The sequence below is a fragment of the Pseudorasbora parva genome, chromosome 12 (assembly GCF_024679245.1).
Source record: "Pseudorasbora parva isolate DD20220531a chromosome 12, ASM2467924v1, whole genome shotgun sequence".
Lineage (NCBI taxonomy): Eukaryota > Metazoa > Chordata > Actinopteri > Cypriniformes > Gobionidae > Pseudorasbora > Pseudorasbora parva.
This window is the reverse complement of record NC_090183.1, coordinates 27069996-27092680: the sequence shown is the minus strand read 5'-3', so window position 1 is coordinate 27092680 and position 22685 is coordinate 27069996. Positions and strand designations below refer to the sequence as shown.

The window sequence follows — 22685 nt, the reverse complement described above, 5'->3', positions numbered from 1 at the left end:
GAACAAAGTGCTTTTGTGACATAAAAAAAACCTCCCTGATTACATAAATAATAATAATTTAACTGTAAAATAAAAGAAATAATAGGCCTACAATACATATAGCCATCCTTTCATTCATTTCATGCTTTTCAAAAGACGAATCAAAACCCTTTTTTTACACTTAAACAGTAAGCATTTTGCAGAAAGATGGGGGCATGACTGAGATATTAATAAACTGATTTTGTCATACCACTTCCTGTTAAATTTGTACCAAAATTCAAACAGTAGATGTCACGCTCTTTACTAAAGCGTGACTGAGCGCCTCATCATGCGGATCATGTAGGCTACACGAGTCGATTTTAACTTCTTTTCCAGAACGAAATATGAATGTCAGAAGGTAGGCTATAATATGATGGCTAAAGTGCAACTTACAGAAGAGCACTGTGTCTCATAGGACACCCGGGATGTCTCATATTTCCCTCTTGGTTAAAACATGAATAGACCTATTCATCATAATCCTGTGATAAAGCTGACAAAATAAAAATAACGATATTGCAATCATTTTTAAATGTTTTTAAATAATATGCGATCATCAGTTAGAAACAAATCATAAACTGACATGATTGCGGCTGCGAGTGCGTCTCGCACGTGTCAATAACCAGACAGTGGGTGAAACTTGCGATTTGAACTATGATGAACATTAATATTTCTTTATGAGTTTTAGCAAGCAGTTGTGTTAGAACGAAATTTATGGTCTCTAAATTGAGTATTGAACAACGCGCACGCTTGTCAACTTGATAAATAATCCTCACCTGGTTGCGGAAGCCGTCGCGTTCAATGAGACAACCCGCGAGGGGAGGGGGAAAAAAACCAACGAGGAGGGAGGCGCGCGAGCACAGCACAGAGAAAGCAAAACAAGCAAAGTGGCGGAATCAGAATTAAATATAAACAATATATCGATATATACTATATGTCAAAACCCATATAGAGTTTAAAAAATATCTCGATATATATTTTAAATATCGAGATATCGCCTAACTGTGCAGTTGAAAAACTGTTTCAGACCCATGACAGCTGCTCTCTCTGGGTCAGCGGCAGTGACTACACAGATTGGAATGTTCTGGTATGATTTTGACAGGTTTAATAGACATAGACGAATCAATAGGAAGGATATTGTGTGTGTGTTTGAATCAAGATTGAAATCTTTTAACAATTAATCATGCAGCTATACTATAGACACTGAATCTTTTGTTTTGTTTTTGTTCCACAGATCTACCTGTCGTACAGATTTGGAACCACATGGGGGATGGGGAGGAGATGAATTAACTGATGAATTAAATTAATTTCCAATCGTGGGTGAACTATTCTTTTAAGCAATATTGTGCAGCCATGTATGAATGAAATCACTGACCTCTGGGCAGATGGGAGGTAAAGGTGTGGGGAGGAGCAGGAGATCCTAGTAGCGCAGGTGCACTGCCCCTGAAGATCTGCACGTTAAGATGATGCAGGTTACTCTGTCCCTGGAGGAACATTATTCATCTCAAAACCTTTGCTACAATAAGCACACTATGTGTAATCTAAAGAAACCTGACTATGCTTTCACATTCAGAGTGGATAGTGCCTATACCTGCTGACCACTGATGGTTGCCACTGGTATAGAGGCCGGAGCAATGCTGCTCTCAAGAGGAACGGTGATATGCCCAGACACTTTGGCTGGAACAGGAATATGCCCTTGGCTAACAGCCGGAGCAGGTGCTATAAGACGACTGGGCATAGGCGATTTCAGGGCAGCCTGGATAATTAACAAAAATATAATTTTTGAGTTCAGGTAGGTTAAAGTTGAGGTATATGCATGTAATACTGTATATCATACATTCTAAATAAGATTACAGATTATTAGAATATTAAAAATATAATTTTTTATGTTTTATTTATACATAAATGTGACAATATGCAATATAAAAAATGGATTGTGATTAAACTTGTCGGGTTGACTTTATCCCTTCTAAACAACAAAAAGTTTGAACATCAGAGAGAGCAATCAAGGTATTTAATGCAAGATAACATTTGATGGTCTTCTAGAATCTAGATAATTTTAAATGACTGATTTTATCTTATATGTCTACATTAAATTGAAATCGGTCAACATCATGTTACTAGATAAGCATGAAATGTTCTCCTCATAATCAAGGTACTTAATTTTTTTTTAAATGTTTCACATGGATTTTTCTAAAAAGCAGTTGTTAATCAATCCAGATGTTAAAATGCACCCACATTGCTTTACACAAGCACATAAATTGTTCATATTTTGACAAAATCACAAAAAAAATTAATTACCTTTACAGAGGCCTCACTGACGCTCGACTGCTGGTTCTGCAGTAGATGGACTGATGGGGCAGCCACAGTTACCGGAGGACTGGGCTGGATAGGCACATGCTGGGGCAGAGCAGGAGGCTGGCCGAGGGCTTGGGACTGTGGGTAGGGCCTGACCATCACAGTCTCCTGCTTATCATCACGGAACGAAACAATTCCACCAGCGCTGCCACTGTTGCTGCCAGGTGGAGGATCCTGAGAGTGATCCACCTCCAGCCTGCTGTCCTCACTGCCTACTGTACACAATATTCACCACATTATGTCATGCCCAGACACTGGTACTTCAGTACAAGATTAATGCTAATAAAAAGATCACTACAGACTGACATGGACACATTTTCTTTTTGGTTCTTTGTGTCAATCAAAACTCTAATATCACCAATTGTGACACTGGAATGGTTCACCAAAAAAATGAAAATCATTTACACACCCTCATGCCGTTCCAAACCCAAAAGACTTTCGGTAAACTTCAACAGAAATTAAGGTATTTTTTATGAAACCTGAGAGGTGTCTGTCCCTCTATTAAAAGTCCGATTAACCAAAACTTAACATACATAAAGCCCTTCACGTGATGCAAAGCGTGACACGCACACATATCTATTAACTTTCATTCTAAATTTACGAAAAAAATGTAGGAAAAAACTGAAAACACTCCTATGCATAAAACACATACTCTTGGTGGCCTTATGAGCATGTTAAGATTAAATTGTATTTTTAAACAGATATATAGTAGATCTTAAATATATTTCAACATACAGGAAAAGAGTAAGAAACGGTGCTTTATAGCTCAAGCTGCGAGAGAGCTCTGCATAAAGGCTAGGGGTGGGAATCACAGGGTACCTCACGATTAGGGATGGAGCGATTACCGGTTTCAATCGGCTAGAAAAATATGCAGGTTACTTTTCTGAACAAGAGCGCTCCCGTGTTTCTCTCACTGTTCAAGGCGCACATACACAAAATAACAGCATTTCAATAGGGAAGGGAAAGCGCATCTCTTAAAGGGGCCACACTATATTCCTACTCGTGGAATATGGACCTCCTCCAGGAATGGTGTGGTGCGCTCTCAGGTCCGCATGACAGCTTTCACATTACCAATTTTTCATACGAACTGCCCTGTTCTGAACTAAACTGCCAGTGTAAAAACTCCCTTTATTTATATTCTTAAAATGTGAGAAATCACATTTTAAGAATATAAATAAAATGTGAGAAATCACTGCTTATTCTGAATTTTTAAGCTTAGCCTGAAGAGACATAAACTAGTAATTTGAAAAACATGTGACCTTTGATACATGTCTAGTCTTCATACGAGTATGGTTTCACTAATAATAAACTTAAATTTGCATAAAGCATGCATATTTGTCGATACCCATGTTGATTAGAGTATTAAAAACTTTAAACATATTAATTTATGGTATATTTAGAATTGATAAAAATATGTTATTAAATTCCATTCCTACTCACTATACGATACATGGCTTACAATACCAATAATATCACGATACAGCAATATTGCAATAATCAATATATTGCTAAACAATTCTATAATGGCACATCCAAATGTCGGTCTAAATATGAAAACGAAATGGCTGTGAAGTGCATGTTCTCTCTTTATTCAAGATCAGGTTGATGTAAGTGGTTGATGCAAGTGGCATTGTTTGCATACTCTTTGTTGTTTTGTTTATCAATGTTATAAAAGCCAAAGTGGGTCCATACTTTGGACATTATGAATTAAAATATTGATCTTTGGCACCAGTGTATCGGTTCACTGTATCGCACAGAGAAGGACAACGACATATTGCCCAATCTATATTTTGTCCGAATGATAATAAAGATGCAGATAGCTGGCTAATCAGAGGTCGGTAACATCTTGATCAGTTGTAAAATCCTGCTCCATCTGCAGGCCAGAGGGTACTGCTAATGAATATGCTGGGTAAATTAATCTTGATATCCCTTCCATCTTTGTTAATAAAATTCTTCCGAAAACTGAAATATTTCTTTGTAACCAGCTAATCAGTATTCTTTTATTTTTTTGCACAACAACTTGAATATTTTCTTCCCTGTCCCTTAAATCTTTTGTAATAGTTATTCCCAAGTATGTGGTCTTATTTTTGACTGGAATATTATAAATTACAGTCTGAGTACTATAGTCAAAATCTCACATTTTTTCAAGTTTAAATATAACCCGAAAGCTTCAGGAAAAAAAAGATACAGCTTTTAAGGCATAAGGTATTTGATCACAGTTCTTTAAAAATAAGGTTGTATCCTCTGCTAGTTGTGTAATTAGCAAGGATCTACCCAAGATATTTAAAGGTTTTATTCTTTCATTATTTTAAATATACAATGCTAGTAACTCAACAGCAAGTAAGAAAATAAGTGGGCTAATTGAGTCACCCTGACGAATTCACCTATTAATATCAAATCTCTTTGTGGTACCTGATTGAAGTAAGACTGCACTAGTAATTTATTTATATAACATTGAAATTATATTAATACATTTTCTCCCAAAGCCAAAATGTTGCAAAGATTGTAAGATAAAACAATGTTCAAGTTTGTCAAAAGCTTTAAAGAAGTCTAGAAATAGTATTATTCCATCATCCTCTAGCAAATGTGAATAATCTAATAAATCTTAGACAAGCCGAATGTTATTGTGTATTAATCGATTTGGAAAAAAATCCAGATTGTGTATCACTAATAATTTTACCTATACCACTTTTAAGCCTACAAGCAAAAGCATTAGTAAATATTTTGTAGTCAACATTAAGTAACGTGATTGGCCTTAAATTATCAATAAAAGTTTTTAGAATGTATATATTTCATTTTCTATTTCTTTTGGATCAGTTACAATTTTATTATTTATATTTAAATTATTTATTTATATTATCACCATCTTCAATCCATCTGGCTCTGGATCATATATATGCCTTGTGCCTTTTCATGGGGCTAAATGAGATTCTGTTCTGGAGTCTGTCTCTAGTGGCCAGTCGTTGAATTACAGTTTAAGTCACTTCCGTATTGGCTTCAAGAGAAACTGGGGGAGGTTGCCGCTTCGCTGGTGCATCATAATCATCAGAGAAGAGATTTTGATGCAAAGGGATGGGGAAGATAACTGTTTTTATTCACTAATAATTGCATGGATTTTTTTGCTTTTGAATGCACAGGAGAACTTCTCACAAAACATCTCCGCCTAACACGTTCATACACACATGAATTCGTTCTTAACATCATTCCCATGTTAGTGAATTTTCGAGCATTCTAAATGAGTAGCCGTGTGCACAAGGTTAGTCATTTGCATAAAAGATACCCAAACCACCTCCATGTAAGGGCTTTCCACATGTTTTCCTTACAGCCATTCGTCACACTCGTCAAACTTGCTGCTTTTTGTAGCACAGAATCTCAGATTACTTGGTTAATTGGGAATTGATTGAATTGTTGTAATTTGCTATTGCTACAATCTCATGTGAGTGACAGGAAGTCCTGCCCTCCTCGCATCAGAAAAACATGTCATCAAAGAAGAGATGCAAGTGGGAGGGGAACTTATTTTGATAAAAAAATTACATGGAGCATATTACTTTTTGTTTTAATTATGTGCACGACCGGATAAATATTTTATAACAAAACTTGCAATATTCAATAAAGATATGGTAACTTCATATTTTGTGACAAGGTGTTTTTCTCACAGTAATGTTAATTTTTCCTGCAGTACCAACTACTGGAACGTTAGTAAAGTGATAAGATAACCCCATCTCAATCTAAAGAATCTAGATTTGTGGTATCACAATCCTACCTGATTGTGTCCCTAGAATGTTGCTTTCAGTAGATGTCTGACCCGGTCCGGCCCCAGGAGGAGGCAGCGCAGCCCTAGGAAACTGCTGAGAACTCATCTTCTGTGTATTAGCTGTAAGAAAAGTTAAACAGGTTTAATAAACATATTAAAGTGCAAGGAAAAATATCACAATTCGAAAAGAACTAACGTTAGACCGTGTGCTTTAGAAATCCTGCTTCTGGAGGGCCACTGGCGTTCAGCAGTCTACTTTTACTTTTACTATAACGTTACTCCAACCTGCCTGCACTTTTCAAGCAATCGGAAAAACCTAGCTTAACGTTAGATGATTATGGTGTGTCTAAATCTGTATCTAAAATGCACGAGAGCCTCATTCAACGGCAGGGTTTGAGAGTTCAGTATGAAACATAGGCTAACATTACTGTGGTAGTTCATGTTGACATAGACCACGAGAATACTTGCAAAGATAGCACATGAACGAATAAATCAAACAACAAATAACGATAGACGCAGTACACAAACAATACATTACGTTAATCTCCATTCGCTTGCTATTAAAAAATCTCCTTCAATGCGGAGGTAACTTACTTAAAATATTCTTAATTGTATGGCTTGATAAACTAACGTTAGCTGATGTCAAAAACTGTCACTTTTGGCGCTTTAATGTTTACTTTACGAAACCGAACACGTTACGCGAGTAAATCATACTAACATTCAACAAGCCATTATAATAGAGTAACTTAATTGTTAAAGATCAAAACAGAGGCGCTATTTTTCTCTGTTCCATTGCTGGTTGACAAAAGCTCACTTGAATCTGTTTATAAAGTGCAGGTTATATACAGGATAAATCAGGGTTATTGCATGGTATTGTACATGTACTACAAACATAAATAGGACCTATACAAAGAAATAATAATAAAATAGAAAATAAAAACACATTGCAAATATTACCGTGTCTCTGAAGCTATTCCCACTCCATAGTGTGAACACTGCATCAACCGAAAAGCACGAAATGGCGGACCGGCGCAAACGATGTCAAAATAAAAGCCCATTTGAACCACACCAGTATTCACATTATATATCCCCCCCCCCCCCCCCCATCTTTCTCTCAGTATTTATTTTTTATCTTTGAAAAAAAGAAAAAAAGAATCTAACAAAAAACTTGAGAGACCTTACACTACGTACCGCAACTAGTGATTACTGTTGCAAGATGAAACCTTACCTGAAAAATATAGTAGGCCTGCATGAAAAAAATATATAAATACTTTTTATATACAAATATATAAACATACAACATAAATAAATATAGGCTACAAATAAATGATTATATATATATATATATATATATATATATATATATATATATATATATATATATATATATATATATATATATTTCTTGAATCATTTATTAATTTATGTATGTATGTATATATATATATATATATATATAGAGAGAGAGAGAGAGAGAGAGAGAGAGAGAGAGAGAGAGAGAGAGAAGAAAATACCAAGTTGAAAATGTATTTTGAATTCTTTGTTTTCAAATTTCTAATCATTAATTTCATTATTTCTCATTCTTTTTGTAGCATGTTGCATGAAGGGTAATAAATATAGAACTAGACTACATAAATTAATAAATTATTCCAGAAAGAAATAGAAATATAGATTTAAAAATCATAATCATGCATATTTATTAATTTCTCCAAACATAATTTATATGCACAAATATGTGGATTTTTTGTATTTTTGTTCCCCCGCATCAAATGGAGGCATCATCTTCCAGTTATTTTACCTGCTAGAACTTTTACAACATATATACATTTTTGTGTCAACAAATTCCTTCTTTATTTGTTTACATTTACATTTTTTACATTTAATCATTTAGCAGACGCTTTTATCCAAAGCGACTTACAAAAAAGGGGAGAGTAATAGACAAGGCCAAAAACCTGTAAGAGCTGTAAGAAATCTCAATTAATCAGCACAATACACATTTTTTTTTTTTTTTTTTTTTTAAGACAGACATCTACAACAAAAACTCACGTCCGCAAAGTGCCGAACACTGGATTTTGATAGCTAAGATAGCTACAACCCATTAGGACTAAGGCTGTCCTTTAAAACTTACTTTTCCAAAAGTAAAATAAAATATGGGAAATTTGTCTGAGCTGTAAATTGGTCTGTTTACTCTGAATTATGTTATAATTGTATGTTTGAGCTCCTGTGTTGACAGAACCACAGTCCGCAGGTGACACAAGGTTAAAGTGAGAATCGGTAAATGCTATAGAAGCCCTTTCCATGATTAAACACAACCAGATGAGGAATTATTAAATACTCACTTGATGACATGTATGTATGTCAGAGTACAGTTGTTTAGGCAAATTTAGACCTTCCAAATTTCTACTCTTAATATACTCTACTCTAAGACACTCTGGTTTATTTCAGAGCTGTCTTGCTCTGTCAGTAAGTCATAATATTTTGTCCAACTCATTCCTTTGTCCTCTCAGAAGTGCCTTACTGATACTTTAATTTTTAAACTTTCTTTCTGCAGAGTATAATCTTTGACTCCCAGTGATATTTTGAATCTTAATTCATGATTCAATTCAATTCTTTCCCGAGAGAAAGAAATTATACAGCTGAGATGAGCATTATTTACATTTTTGATTCAGTTACATGTAACAACAATACATTTTTATTACAACTACTACTTTATGCAACAATTCCATTGCAAGAGTTAAACCAAATTGTTGTTTTCTCTTTAAACAATCGCTGAGTATCCCACTATGGCAAACTAACCTTAGGAGTGATAGGGCATCGGTCCAGAGGGCAGACCAATCACAGCCCATGACAAGAAGCCCATTTTGGCATTCTCTCCCGTGAAGTCTTCCCTTCCACTGCGCTTCTCCAGTTCACAAACAAAACTTTAATGTTGACATTGCTGCACACAGCACAATAGCTTACATGTCAAGGTGAGCTAAGTTCTGAGTCTTTTGACTCACTATGTCTGCAACCATTGGAGAAAGGGTAAGATTTCTTCCTGCATGTCTGTCAGCATGTGGATTTACGATTTTAGGCAGGTATTCGCATCTGATGTGTATTGCATGCATGGATTTCAAGCATGCTCAGGCTGTACTGGTGGATGTGGGGCAATTTGTAAGCTTTTCAACCAACAGCTGCTAGTGGAAGGCGATGAGGTGGAGGGAGATGATGAGAAGATGTTATCTCGCCTCCTCCAGGATGACCCAGATAATCAGGAGGATGACCTTATCATGTCTTTGGCCCAAACATCCAGGCCTGTGAAAGCACAAATTGGCAATTTAGCATAGACGGTGGTGGATTGTTACCTGAAAGTTTGGAAGCGCCAGTAACTCCTGGGGACCTAATAGTTAAACAGGATATTTTTGACTGCCAGACTCCCTTTTCGCCTTCCCCCAACGAAACAACTGCTTCCCTCTTTGCCTGCGTGTGTAGAAGAGATGAAAAATCCTGGGATAAACCCTTCTCTCATCAGAGTGAGATGGAGGAGCTTGGGCTCTCTTACCCTCCCACGGTCAAACAATCAGTGGCAGACCACTCTCTCATATACCAGTCTCTCCCACCTTAGGAAAATAGAACGCTTCACTGCTGCTTCCATGTACCAGAAGATATAGAATTCATCAGTTTTATCTGTGGGCCCATTAGACAATTTTGTTGTTGATGGCCTACCAAACTGAGTTATTGGAGGAGTTGGGCACTCAGCTGGACTCCGGCAATCCAACCCCGGAGGTCTAGAAGGAAATCTGTAAAATAACAGACCTCAATCTACGCACCCCATGTGAAGCAGTACAAAGCAGCAGTAGTTCTATATGGATCATGCTGTTGTGGGTGAGAGGTCAGTCTGGCATAATCTCTCAAGCACAAGGGACGGAGAGAAGTTAGATTATCTCAATGCTTGGCCCTGCTGTGATGAGACAGAGATGCGACCTTCAAAATAAGGAAGGTGAGACATTTTGCATCCATCTGTGGAATTTGGGTGAAAAATTAGCACTTTTCTCTGCACTTAAAGGGGTACTTAAGCGCTGGGAAGATGAATCTGTGTTTATACTGGGTCATTAATGTAGTAGAAATGTGAAATAAAAATTTTATTTGGAGAAAACTTTCTAGAAACTTTCTAGACTGAGAAAAGACAGAACATGTATTTTTGTCTCATGGGGATGAAAGACAACAATTCCCAGAATGCTTTGTTGCCCTACGAGGCCACTCCCAAAGCCACCGCTACTAGATTACTGAATCACTTTCCCATCGCGACTGCGTTCATTTTCATAAAATCAGTTCATTTAGAGAATAGACACTACAATTAAAAACTGAACGTGTCTGTTCAATATAATGTGATTTAGCCGCTGAGGGAGTGCCACGGCAAAAACGCAGCAGGAGTAAGATTTCATTTCAGTCCCAATTACTATACTGGGGTGTTAGGACCCACATAGGCCACAGCGTGAGCACCCCTGATGGCTTCACTAACACCTCTTCCAGCAGCATCCTAGTTTTCCCAGGAAGTACCATCCAGGTACTGACCAGGTCCAACCCTGCGTAGCTTCTGTGGGCAATAAGCACATAAGAAAATGCAAATTCAAAATGCTTACAGCTCTTACTCGCTCAGTCTGCTGGGGCGACTGGTTCACTACACTTGAATTCTCTCACCATTCTCTTATCAAGCTTCCCAACTCGCCTAACACATAAGAGTGTGCTTAGAATGCTGTTTCGCGGTAGCCTGGTGAAAAACCAGACCATTCTCAGTAGTAACTGAGTTATGGTCTGGCAAAGCTTCATAAACAAATAATTTCCAATGGGGCATCACCAACAGACATTGCACAAATGCCTCTGGGCGCAACTGGATAGACCTAAAACCAATAAGAGCGATGAAGGAGATGACGATTGCAGAGCAACGGAGACACATCTGAGGCTCTGACAGCAATTCTCTGTTTGTGATTTTGAGGAAGATGATGCAATGGCTTCTGACGACTTTCGCCGCTGTTGTAAAATAAATATGATAATAGCTGGTGTCCAACGCCACTCAATCAACAATTTTGGAAAATGTGGAAACCCTAATAGCATCTCGGACCTGCTCGCATTTGCCATCATTGTAAGGCATTTGTATTGCAAGTAGATTGCGATTTGCAATATTTTAAAAATAAAATAATATTGATGAGTCTTTGGAAAATTGTGTCTCAAAAACTTTATTCAAATTCAGTCATTTCAGATGTGTTAGAACATTTTCAGACTTGAGCATAGTTACGCTAGTTATTTATTTACATGATTACCAGATCTAGTTTGAGGAAATAAGCACAGAAAGGCCAGATCCAGAGCTGCTGTATGGTGTTAGCACATGATCACACTCCCCATCCTCCTCATCAAAGTAGCCGGTGTAATTCACATCTGGTAGCCGAGTTTTGTTCTTTGCTCGTGGTTTTAACGAAAAGGAAAAGTTTAAATCACTTAAATCAGACACGATAGCTGATTCTAACACGTGATGTTCCACGGCGGCATCCATCTTTGTAATGTACAAAATCTGCTTCACCGTCGCTGTGCTGTAGTCATCATGTAAAGCCCGCCCCAAACGTTTCTGATTTGTGGCGTGATTTCGACGGATTAGAATTTGGCTTGAATGGGCTATTTGCCAGACAACTCGCAGAGAAAAACTAAATTTGGTGGAAGTTTTCTGGGTTTTCCCAGGCTAGTTTCGGGGACCAACGTGGTATATCTAAGGAGGGGGTGGGCTCCTTGTCATGAACTGTGATTGTATTGGACCTCCCTTCAGTCAGACTTTGTGTGATTGGTGCTTCAATAGTCTATTACACCTGAGGCGTTTCCGATAGTGAGATACTTCGATCTGTACCTCGATTTAGAGTTATGCACATACTTTCAAGGGTTCGCTTTGTGTATGATAGGCTCCCCAGAAATATGTAGAGCTGTCTTCTTGCAACCAATGCATACACAATTATCTCAAACCGGAAGCAATACTTGTTTGCATACATCACTACTCATATAAACTGTTGTAAGCTCTCATGGCACGTAATATGCATAATAGTTTAGTGTTGTGGTGTTAAGGAAAAGAAAATGGTTTTGCTTCTGAGAAATGACACCAGAGATAAACACAAGAGAAACACTTAAATCAGAAATATGAAAAGAGATTGAGTGAATTATATCACTCAAGTACATTAATTAATCAATTAGTGAAATAATTGATTAAGTGAATTAATATCACTCAAGATATTATTCCTCTCTCTGGGACTTAAACTAAAGGGTCCTGTGGTATGAGATTACCACAGGGAGAGTTTCACCATTCTGTGGAAGTCCCAGCACGTTCGTCTTCAATTGGTCCAAAACATAGGCCATAAAAAAATATGGAAGTACAGCTGCGATATCAAAAGCCCGCCCACACTCTCACAGATGCAGAACAATTAATTATGTTGGAGTGAAATAAACAGTTATGGAAATGTAGAAATTAAAACTAAAGCTCCAATCTGCTCCCAAAAATCACAAAAAAAGTCTGTTAGTGCCTCATTACAACTCCACTCAGAGAAGACGTTGAGCTTCAGTTTCTGAGAGGGGTGATGCAGGCTTGGTCCAAAATGCTGCAGCCAAATTCCTTAAGAAAAGACGAAAATTCGATCATGTCACTTCCATCCTGCGAGCTATTCATTGGCTACCTGTCCAAATGAGAATTGCATATAAAATTCCCCTAATTGTTTACAAATGTCTGAACTTCCACATCCCCATAATCCATCCTGTGACCTAAAATCTAGAAGTCTAAATTCACTCACTGTTCCTGGTCAAATGTAGAGGAGACAGAGCCTTTTCCGTGGTGGGGCCTAGATTGTGGAACATGTCGGCACAACGTAGCTCATTCTTTCAGTTTTTAAATCTTTGCTGAAAACCGTACTCGGTTACTTTCGTAACCTCGGTTCCCTGAGAGAGAGGAACGAGTATTACGTATGGGAAAAACTCCTTTTCTCGAGAATGTGAAGCAAAACTTTTAATAAAGGTATCTATGTAAAGCGCAGTGAGCTGCACGGCCATAGCCCAGCGCGAGGAGCGCTCTGATTGGCCGGGCTGCGGCAACTGCAGGAACCTATGGTGAGGCGGCTGAGAGGAACGAACCAATGGGGGGCGTTCCAGAAGCCCGCCGAAAAAGGTGCTTATATTTGCATACAGGAGGCTATATAAGACCCTAATTCGCCATAGGTGTCAGGTTTTAAGATCGACTGAAGCGATACCTGAGAAGCATAAACACGGCACGGAACGTAATACTCGTTCCTCTCTCTCAGGGAACCGAGGTTACGAAAGTAACCGAGTACGTTCCCTTTCGAGAGAGGTTCCTCGTATTACGTATGGGAACACAATGTAAAGCGCCGTGTGTGCTGACTGACCCAGTATACCCAAAGCACATGTTATAAACCCCCGAGACACCGACAGAGGCGGCTTATAAGGGGAATGAAGAACCGGAAGAGTCGGTTCGTTTGAACAGCTGATCGGACATAGTCGGATCTTATGATGAATGAATAGTGCTTAAGGACTAATGTGTACAGGCCAAAATGTAAGGCAATCTGTTTGCCAGGGTCAAGATAGAGCCTAGATGGAGAGAAGCCCTGCTTGTAGAGCTGGAACCTCCAACTTGTAGAATCTGATAAAAGTGGACGGAGAGGCCCAGCCTGCCGCCGCACAGATATCTTCCAAAGAAATGTCACACGACCAAGCCCAAGATGAGGCCATGCCTCTAGAGGAGTGGGCTTAAATGCCTGTAGGACAGGTTAGGTCCTGGACCTATATGCTAGTGGGACTGCATCCACTATCCAGTGTGAGAGACTGTTTCATGACAGCACAAACTTTAGTGCGGCCACCGAAGCAATGAAGAGCTGATCCGACTGCCTGAAGGGGGCAGAGCGCTCTAGATACAATCTCAATGCTCTGACTGGGCAGAATATGTTTGCGTCTTATTCTCTCTGAGACGCGGGTTAAGCAGTGCAAAGAGCTGCATACTGAAGGGGTTGATAGCACTTTCAGCATAAAACCATGCCTCGGTTTGAGCACAACCTTGAAGTTGCTGGACCCAAACTCAAGACAGGAAGGGCTCACGGAGAGTGCAGGTAAGCCACCCACTCGGTTAACCGAGGCCACAGCCAGCAGAAAAACGGTTTTGAGTGATATGTGCTTCAAGCTCGTGTTCTGAAGTGGTTAGGAGGGGGAACCCTTCACGGCCTCCAAAACCATGGCGAGGTCCCAAATACACAGGAAAAATGGTGGAGTAGTTTTTCCGGAGTTATTAATTTTTTCCTCAAAAATAGTAGTTTTTGCTCTGTTTTGAGTGTACAGAGTAAAATGTGCCAGTAGAGTGGGAGCTAAATTACAGAGTAACAGTGACTCCTCCCCAAAAGTTTCGTTGAAGGTTGAACGTTGCGTTGTCCGACCGCCATTACAATCTGTCACGGACATCGCTGCTGCGGGAGAAGACGCGCTTCTGCTGAATATCAAAGTAAGTAAAGTTTTAAAGTCTTAGTATTCATTTTCATAATATTCGCCTCTGTTTTGTGCTTAGATCATTTTGTCAAGTTGAATTACAGAGATAACTTTCTCATGTTAATGATGATGCGAAGTTGTTTAGGGCTCGACCGAAGTTGTGCTAGCTAACGTTAACTTGGGAACACGAACATCACTAACGTTAACTTAACGTTAATCACAAGGTAACGTTTCACCTAAATGTTTAGCTTACCAGCCTTAAGCAGCCAAACCTAGTGTTTAGCGATCACGTTTTAAGCTGGTCTCAAGATAGAATTTAGTTATCGTTAAAAACTAATAACTAACATATAGATTATTGTTACACAAACATAAATTGACGCCATTGAAACTTGCTAGCTGCCTATTAAATTTCGTCCATTAAAATATTGTGACGAACGCTGAAGTCGTGCACCACATGTATTTGACTCTGTATAGAGTTAACATAAATTAACGTTAGGATTGGTGGGGGCAATGGATGAGCATGGCCCACATGCCTTAAAATAACTGTTAGACACTCATTACAAATTATACACGCTAGTGAACAAAGATAATTCTTGTTGTGTAACATTAGTGCATTAATTCCTGTTCTGTAACCCTTTATACTGTTCCGTCTAGGGCTGTGACGGCGGCATTTTTATTTATTTTTTTACCACCGCGAGAAGATCGCACCAGCGGTGGTCGGCCAAAAAACATTTTTTGTATGTAAATGCTGTTTAACATGGATATGACTCGAGTGAAGCACACCGCTTTATTTACAAAATAAATAACGTTAATAGGTTAGCAATTAAATGTTACCTCGCAGCCATGGAAACATTCATGCCGAACGAGAGAGGTAAAGTTAGACATTGTGAGGTGGGCCATAAAGCTTTGCGTTTTGCGATCTCCATGGTCACCCGATTTTCCACGAATTTAACAATAGGCTTACTCCGTTTTATTCTAATGGACATGGAATCTCTTATTTATTTTACCAAATCTTTAGAGACTTAACGTTAACGCTAAATGAAGTAACGTTATCTCGTTCGGCATGAATGTTATGTTTCCATGGTTGCGAGGTAACATTTATTTTGTAAATAAAATGTTGTTCTTCACTCGTGTAATAGTATTAACGTTAAACAGCATTCGCATACCAAAAAAAAAAAAATTGTTTGGCCGACCACCTCCGTGCTACTTAGCCACCGCGGTGGTGCAGTTGTCATGTTCACCGAGCACAGCCCTAGACTACCGCGAATCGCGCAAAATGGCCCCCAGCAATCCTAAAGTTAACTCTATACAGAGTCAAATACATGTGGTGCACGACTTCAGCGTTCGTCACAGTAGTTTAATGGACGAAATTAATAGGCAGCTAGCAAGTTTCAATGGTGTCAAAGCTGCCACCGTCACACGTCATTTATGTTCTGCGCAGGAACAAACGAGTAACGCATTATTAACATTCTAGTAAATTAGCATTACATTAACATGAAAAAATAATGTATAATAAGGCAATAGTAACCCACTAGTAATGGCTTGAGTATAAACAAATACTAAACAAGGCATCACTAATTATTTGGCTCAGTATTCTTAATTTAAAAACATGATTACTCCTTATAGTAATTACTGAACTTATTGTTAGAATTTGAGATTTCTGTAAAGGTTTGAATAATAATTCCATTCGATGGAGTAATACGTGAGTGTTATCACCTTAATAATAATAATAGATTTAATTTATAATGCACTTGTATGTTTAACTTTGTCTTTTTGGTTCCTTTAGGATGCAAACCAACAACGTTGTCAGAGTGAAGTTCAAAGATAGAAAGAAATATATTTTTTCTCCAACAGCTTTTACATTTCAGTCGTTTTTGGAATGTGGTAAGAGATAACAAACTTTAATATTGTTAATATCATTGATACTTTTTCCTCTGAATTTTTCTTTTAATAGTAATATAATAAGTGTATTATTGTACATTTAACTGTTTTAGTTCCTTTGGCATTGCTGGCCTTTGTTAATTTGCCAATGGTTTGTCTTCCTTCAGTTTCCAAGAAATTTGATCTTCCTACAATGGATGTTAAAGTCTTTGATGAATCTAATACAGAAGTTGATGAGGAAGCATTCGAATATCTGCTGACACGACCAGACCTTGGTGTCCTTGAAATTGTGATCCCAGGCACAGCAAGTCTTAATGGTAAATTGTTTGACATGCTTGTCAAGTATTGTTTATTCTCAGCAATGTTCACCAATTTGCATAGGCTAATGTGTCTATTGGACTAATTCTCAATAGCTGTGTACCATGCTATCAAAGTAGCTTGAACAGATAATAAGACCATTCATATGATTTATATTTAAGATTCTTTAAGCTCAAGCTCATACTTAGGCGATACTGAGGCCACATCCGAGTCTGATGACACATCAATGTTGATTAGAAGTCCTCTTGAAAAAAATCAAACTGAGGAACGTCGCCTTGCCCAAGTAAGGATTACCAGTCTTGCCTCTGAATTACATCTATACAGAATGACTTAAATAGTAAAGATATTTGAAGCTATATATATACTTGTCAGTGTTTAATTTCTAATTTCTGCTAAATATTACATAATTTCTCCCCTCCAGTTGATTGAAGATATCCTAAAGAGCAGCCCTGGAGGCGAGAAGGTCATAAACGAATACGCTCGCACTAAAAGTCTGTCAGATTGCAAAAGACGTGACATGGTGAAAATCTTAGTAGCCCATTTGACAAGTGAACATGGGTAGGTTGTTAATACAGTAGTTTGTAAATGATATTTAGGATGTTATGGGTTGTAATTAGTTTGTGTGTGTAGAACAAGCCCTTCCCGACGTTTGAAGGAAGAATATGCAAAGGGAATCATCTCCCTATTCCCATACTTGGCTGACCCCAGAAGCAAGCTTGGTTATGTAAGTAGCTGTTCTCTCAAGTGTTTTGTAAAGATTATCTGCATTATAATTGATGTGGCATTATTTCCTTAGTCTTATAATGTATAAGTACCAGGTCTATGTATTGTTCTGGTCTTAGGAGCATTATTACAATGCAGAAGATGGAAGTGGATATTTGTCGTGGAGAATAAAAACTCTGCAGAAAGAAGCATCAGAGGGACGGATGAAACGCCCACGGCAACCACAAACAGGTGCAATATTTGATGTTTAGTTAGTGATTTTTTTTTAGCTTGGCTGCAAGGCTTGATTAACCTTTTTTTTATTATTAACATAAAACTTGCTTATTTTACTCATCTTAGCATTTGTGACTTTTTTTGAAGTATTTTTTGTTCCAAATTGTGAATGAGGTCAACATGGTGTTACATAGCATCTCTACAAAATATAATCACTGTTCTTTTTAAATGCAAACTTAAATGTCACTCTGAGATATATGCATGTTTTCCATGTTGTTTCATAGTTTTGGTATGAATGTGTTGAGCTTTGGAAAGAAAGGGAACTACAAATGTGGTTTTCATATTGTCTTAAACACTTTCAGGTGGACCAACTGCTGACAGGGATCCCTACAAAGAAGATAGCTGGTTGAACGATGAACGTCAATGTCAAGAAGCAATTGCCCTGATGAAGCATACAGCTGATGAGGCAGTGGTAAAGGAAAAGATGAGGTTAACACTTGCCTATCGCCAGAAGATGCTGCATGACCCTAAAGAATCATCGGATATTCTATCTATTTTCCCGCGATTCCTGGATATACCAGGCTTGGTATGTGAGACTTTAATTCTTTAAACATGAAAACATACAATATGAAATCAAGTGCTATTGGTTGCTACTGGGGTACCTACTTTAATTATCTTTTGCATTTTGTACAGATTGATCAAGATTTTGGACTTTTATTTGGTGATGCGACCTCTGCAAAGTTGTTGGAGAAGTGGTCAACCAACATGAAACCAAAGGTTATTGCACAGTGTCGTGGCCTCACACAGACTAGTGAGCTCCAAGACCTCACCCAAAATGCTGAAGCCAGTGAAGTTGAAGAAGGTAACTACATTGTGCTATTCCTTTAATTATTTAAGAGGAAGTTTATTCAGATCTATAGTTTCAATTGTGGTCACAACTTTACCCATTAGACATGCTTCATGATTCATATGCAACACAGACTTGCAAATGTGTAAACTGTCAGAATAAGATATTTTTTTCCCCTGTCTCTTCAGGTTGGGACAGCGACATGTCTTCTGTTCTGATGCTGGTTCACCTTTTGCCACCCTCAAGTCAAGGCCGCAAAAGACCGGGAAAGATCTCAGCTAGACAAGCATGTGATTGTCTTGTGAAATTCATCAAGGTGATGCTACTGATGGAGCAGATTAAATGACACCAGTTCATAATGTTGTTATTTTATGACCTTGAACTTAGTTATTTCTTAGACATGTACTTATAGATCCATATCTTCCAAATTGTTGTTCTTGTGCTATTATTTTCTACGTAGGAACAATCTGTTGGAAGTATGTAATAGAGAAACTTTGGTGGAAGACATCACTGTATCTGTATTCATCAACTGTTAAGTCACATTGGCACTAATGTGTTTTTACTCTTTCACAGACTGGTACTAGTATCCAGGGGCACTTGGACAGCATTGGAGAGAGTCTTCAGCCGTATCTACTTGTTGTTGGGCCAAAGAGAAGTAGGGTCCAGTCTTGTTTTATTGTAATTGACCAACATGCTGTACCCTGTAAGGCCTCTAATTCACTGGCCTGTGTTGATGAGCTTTTCAAAGCTCACTTTGTCTTTGGCACCTCATACTGCCAGGAACTGACCAATGTGTATAGCTTTCTACAAACCACTGTCTACGACATAGATGTCGAAACCACCAAGGTGAATCCTAGAGTTTCTGAGTTAAGAGCTAGAATGCTCCAGTGAGCAGATGATTTGTTTCATTTGTAAAAGGGGGCATGATAGTGCCAATGCCCTTATAAGGCACTTTAAGTTAGTTCATGGCCTTTGTCCAGGAAAAGGTCTAAAGTTAAAATGTGCACAAAGAGGATGTTCACATGTTTACCATAGTTTTTCTGGATTACGAAAACATCTCAGTAAGTGTTGTGCAATTGCCAGCTCACGCGCCGATTATAGTGAAAGCTCATCCACTGCTAATTCCATTTCATTAGGGGATGTTGGTGTTTTATCCAACCAAAATTCACCATGTGAGTCTGTACTCCTAAAAACAAATATAGTTAACAGTTGTGCAACAGTAGTAGCTGAACTTAAAGTCGCTGGTGTCGCAGAAACAACTATTAACTATCTTGTCAATTCTCTCGAAGAAGTTATTGGAGACATTCATAGTCAAACTCAAGAATCTGTGAAAAACAGCCTTTCTTTAGAGGAGCCTCTAAAAAGTGTTGTTGAGTCTCAAATTGATCAGTGTTTTGAAAAAATGCAAAATCCTTTTGTGACATTAAACAGTGAGAGCAAGAGAATGCAGTACTTTTCAGACAAATGGGGAAAAATAGATCCTGTTGAATATGTTCTTGGAACAAGATTCGCTACACGGCGTAACAGAACCACTGGAACGTTTGCTCAAACCATTGTCAAGGATAAGTTTGCATATATACCAATTCTTGAGACATTACAGTCCATTTATAAGCACCCTAACATTAAAGATATGATGATGAGAGACTCTCAACAAAAAACAAATTTTCTTTATGACATACACGATGGAGAATTCTTTAACAATCATGCTCTCTTCTCAAAACAAAAACATGCAGTTCAGATCCAGCTATTTTTTGATGAATTTGAATGCTCAAACCCCCTTGGATCAAAACGAGGAATCCATAAATTAGGAGCTATCTATTTTACCTTAAGAAATATTTCCCCTAAATATAACTCGAGTTTACTAAATATACATTTAGTCTCTTTATTTCATGCCCAAGATATCAAAACTTATGGTTTTGATAAAATTCTAGAGCCTCTTGTCAAGGATATCTCAACACTTGAAACCAGCGGAATTCAGATTCCTTTATTTGATCACACAGTTTATGGAACCATTGTCCAAGTTACTGGTGACAACCTTGGTGTCCATTCTTTATTTGGTTTTGTAGAATCGTTTAGTGCTAGGTACTGTTGTCGCTTTTGCCTACTAGAGAAAGAAGACTTTCAGACAGAGTTCACTGAAGATAGTCCAAAGATGTCAGTGCGAACTAAAGAACTTCATGCTGAATACTGCCAGAGAATGCAGAGTAACCCCAGTCTACCTTATGTAATGGGTGTAAAAAAGTCATGCCTTTTAAATTCTTTGCAATATTTCCACACCACCTCAAATTTTTCTGTTGATATCATGCATGATATTTTAGAGGGGGTTGCTCAATATGAGATGAAATTACTCATTCAACACTTGATTGAAAATTACACCACATCAGCAGAGGTACACAGAAGAATCCAGAGTTTCAACTATGGCTTTATGGAACAAAACAACAAACCTCCTGGTGTAGCATTAAGAGATGGTTCCAATGACTTGGGCTTAAATGCCACTCAGAGCTGGTGTTTACTGCGTTATCTACCCATTATGTTTGGAGATCTTGTGTGTCCTAATGATCAGCACTGGTATTTGTTCATTTTATTGCTTCAGATAGTCAATATAGTGTTTTCTTCAGTTATATCCACTGGGATCACCATTTATTTGAAACACCTGATTGCAGAGCACCACAGTTTGTTTAAGCATTTGTTTCCTGATAAGAACTTGTTGCCAAAGCATCATTTTATGGTGCATTACCCCAGTTGTATGCAGAAAATTGGACCACTGATACATTGTTGGTGCATGCGTTACGAAGCAAAGCATAACTTTTTTAAAAAGCAGTTGAAAAGCTTTAAAAACATAACAAAAACATTAGCAAAGAAACACCAGTGCCAAATGGCTTACATTTGGCAAACATTTGATCCAAATGACATGAAATTAGGTCCCGGAAAAATGGCCCCTTTGAATGAAATGGAAGTTGGCGCTGAGATGGCTGAGAAGCTTAATGTTCCTGTGTGGACTAAAGTCCTAAATGTGAAATGGGTCAAACGCTGTGGAAATACTTATCGGTTAGGGTTAGCGGTTTGTGTTCAAGTTCAAAATGATATGCCTGTATTTCATGTAATCCAGAATATTGTTATCAAAGATGAGCAGGTACTTCTGATAACAACTGCACTGAAGACGCTTTGTTTAGCTGAACATATCCATGCTTATAAAGTTGCACATACTGCAGAAGCACCTTCTATTTTGGAGATTCAGGATATTTTGCACTACAAGTTGTTTGACATTCTAATGTCTTATGGTGCTGATTCTGATTTGTTTATTGTACCATATTGTTTCTTGTAATAATATTTTGTCTCCTCTCTTACATTATCACTATCACTAATGATTATTATTTTAGTATTTTTATAAACTTTTTATGATCACAAATGAATTCACTAGGATATTTTTTAAACTGGTGCTCGGTTTTGTAATTTAGTGTTGTTTTTATTCTTTTTTTAGTAAATTTTTATGATCACATGAATTCAGTGTAATGTTTAAACTGGTGCTCGGTTTTATAATTTAGTGTTGTTTTTATTCTTTTTTTAGTAAATTTTTATGATCACAAATGAATTCAGTGTAATGTTGTTTAAACTGGTGCTCGATTTTGTAATTTAGTGTTGTTTTCATAATTTTTTTACGATCATAAGTGAAGTAAGTGTTTATGTAATATTGTTTAACAGGTGCATGAAAAATAAAATTGTGAGGCATGACTATACAGTTTATTGGTTTTATTTTCAGACTAAAAAGCAAGTTTATATATATATATATATATATATATATATATATATATATATATATATATATATATATATATATATATATATATATATATATATATATATATATATATATATATATATATAAGGGTAAAACATGAATTATGTAACTCGAAATGGAGTTAGTTATTCTTTATAGTTCACTCAAAATTGATGATAAACTACTCTTGAGGGGAAGTAAATTGTGGCAGAGTAAATTTAAAGTTCCTCTCAACAGAGTTAAAAAGTAGCAGAGTTCATTTCTGGTAACTCTGAACTGAGTAAAATAGTACGAGAGTTGAT

The 22685-nt window shown here is 37.5% G+C and overlaps 2 protein-coding genes across 3 annotated transcripts in view; one reads left to right on the top strand and one right to left on the bottom strand.

Moving 5' to 3' along the window:
• The window catches only part of sap130a (Sin3A-associated protein a), a 30830-nt gene extending 23663 nt beyond the window's left edge, over positions 1–7167 (bottom strand). The window contains exons 1-5 of one of the 2 annotated variants that reach the window (XM_067459625.1): positions 7085–7167; positions 6137–6247; positions 2317–2588; positions 1607–1771; positions 1391–1466 (exon numbers count right to left, since the gene is read on the bottom strand). In XM_067459625.1, the coding sequence (XP_067315726.1) occupies positions 1391–1466; positions 1607–1771; positions 2317–2588; positions 6137–6233 (610 nt within the window). In that variant the 5' untranslated portion in view covers positions 6234–6247; positions 7085–7167. Of the gene's footprint in view, positions 1–1390; positions 1500–1606; positions 1772–2316; positions 2589–6136; positions 6248–7084 lie in introns of both variants that reach the window. The other variant, XM_067459624.1, reaches the window with a different exon arrangement.
• A 9821-nt stretch (positions 7168–16988) lies between these two features.
• On the top strand, positions 16989–22197 carry LOC137093582 (uncharacterized). Its single transcript, XM_067458406.1, has 8 exons — positions 16989–17105; positions 17244–17380; positions 17453–17546; positions 17665–17776; positions 18121–18344; positions 18452–18620; positions 18794–18921; positions 19179–22197. Exons 1-8 carry the CDS (start codon positions 17049–17051, stop codon positions 19494–19496), a joined length of 1239 nt encoding a protein of 412 aa, XP_067314507.1. The 5' UTR covers positions 16989–17048; the 3' UTR covers positions 19497–22197.
• The last annotated feature ends 488 nt before the right edge of the window (positions 22198–22685 follow it).

Excerpts from the sequence above, each read along its gene's own strand:
- LOC137093582 (XM_067458406.1), top strand. The coding sequence starts at position 17,049 with ATGTTGATTAGAAGTCCTCTTGAAAAAAATCAAACTGAGGAACGTCGC. Across the intron at positions 17,106-17,243 it reads AGGAACGTCGCCTTGCCCAA|TTGATTGAAGATATCCTAAA; the intron begins GTAAGGATTACC and ends TCTCCCCTCCAG. Across the intron at positions 17,777-18,120 it reads CCCACGGCAACCACAAACAG|GTGGACCAACTGCTGACAGG; the intron begins GTGCAATATTTG and ends AAACACTTTCAG.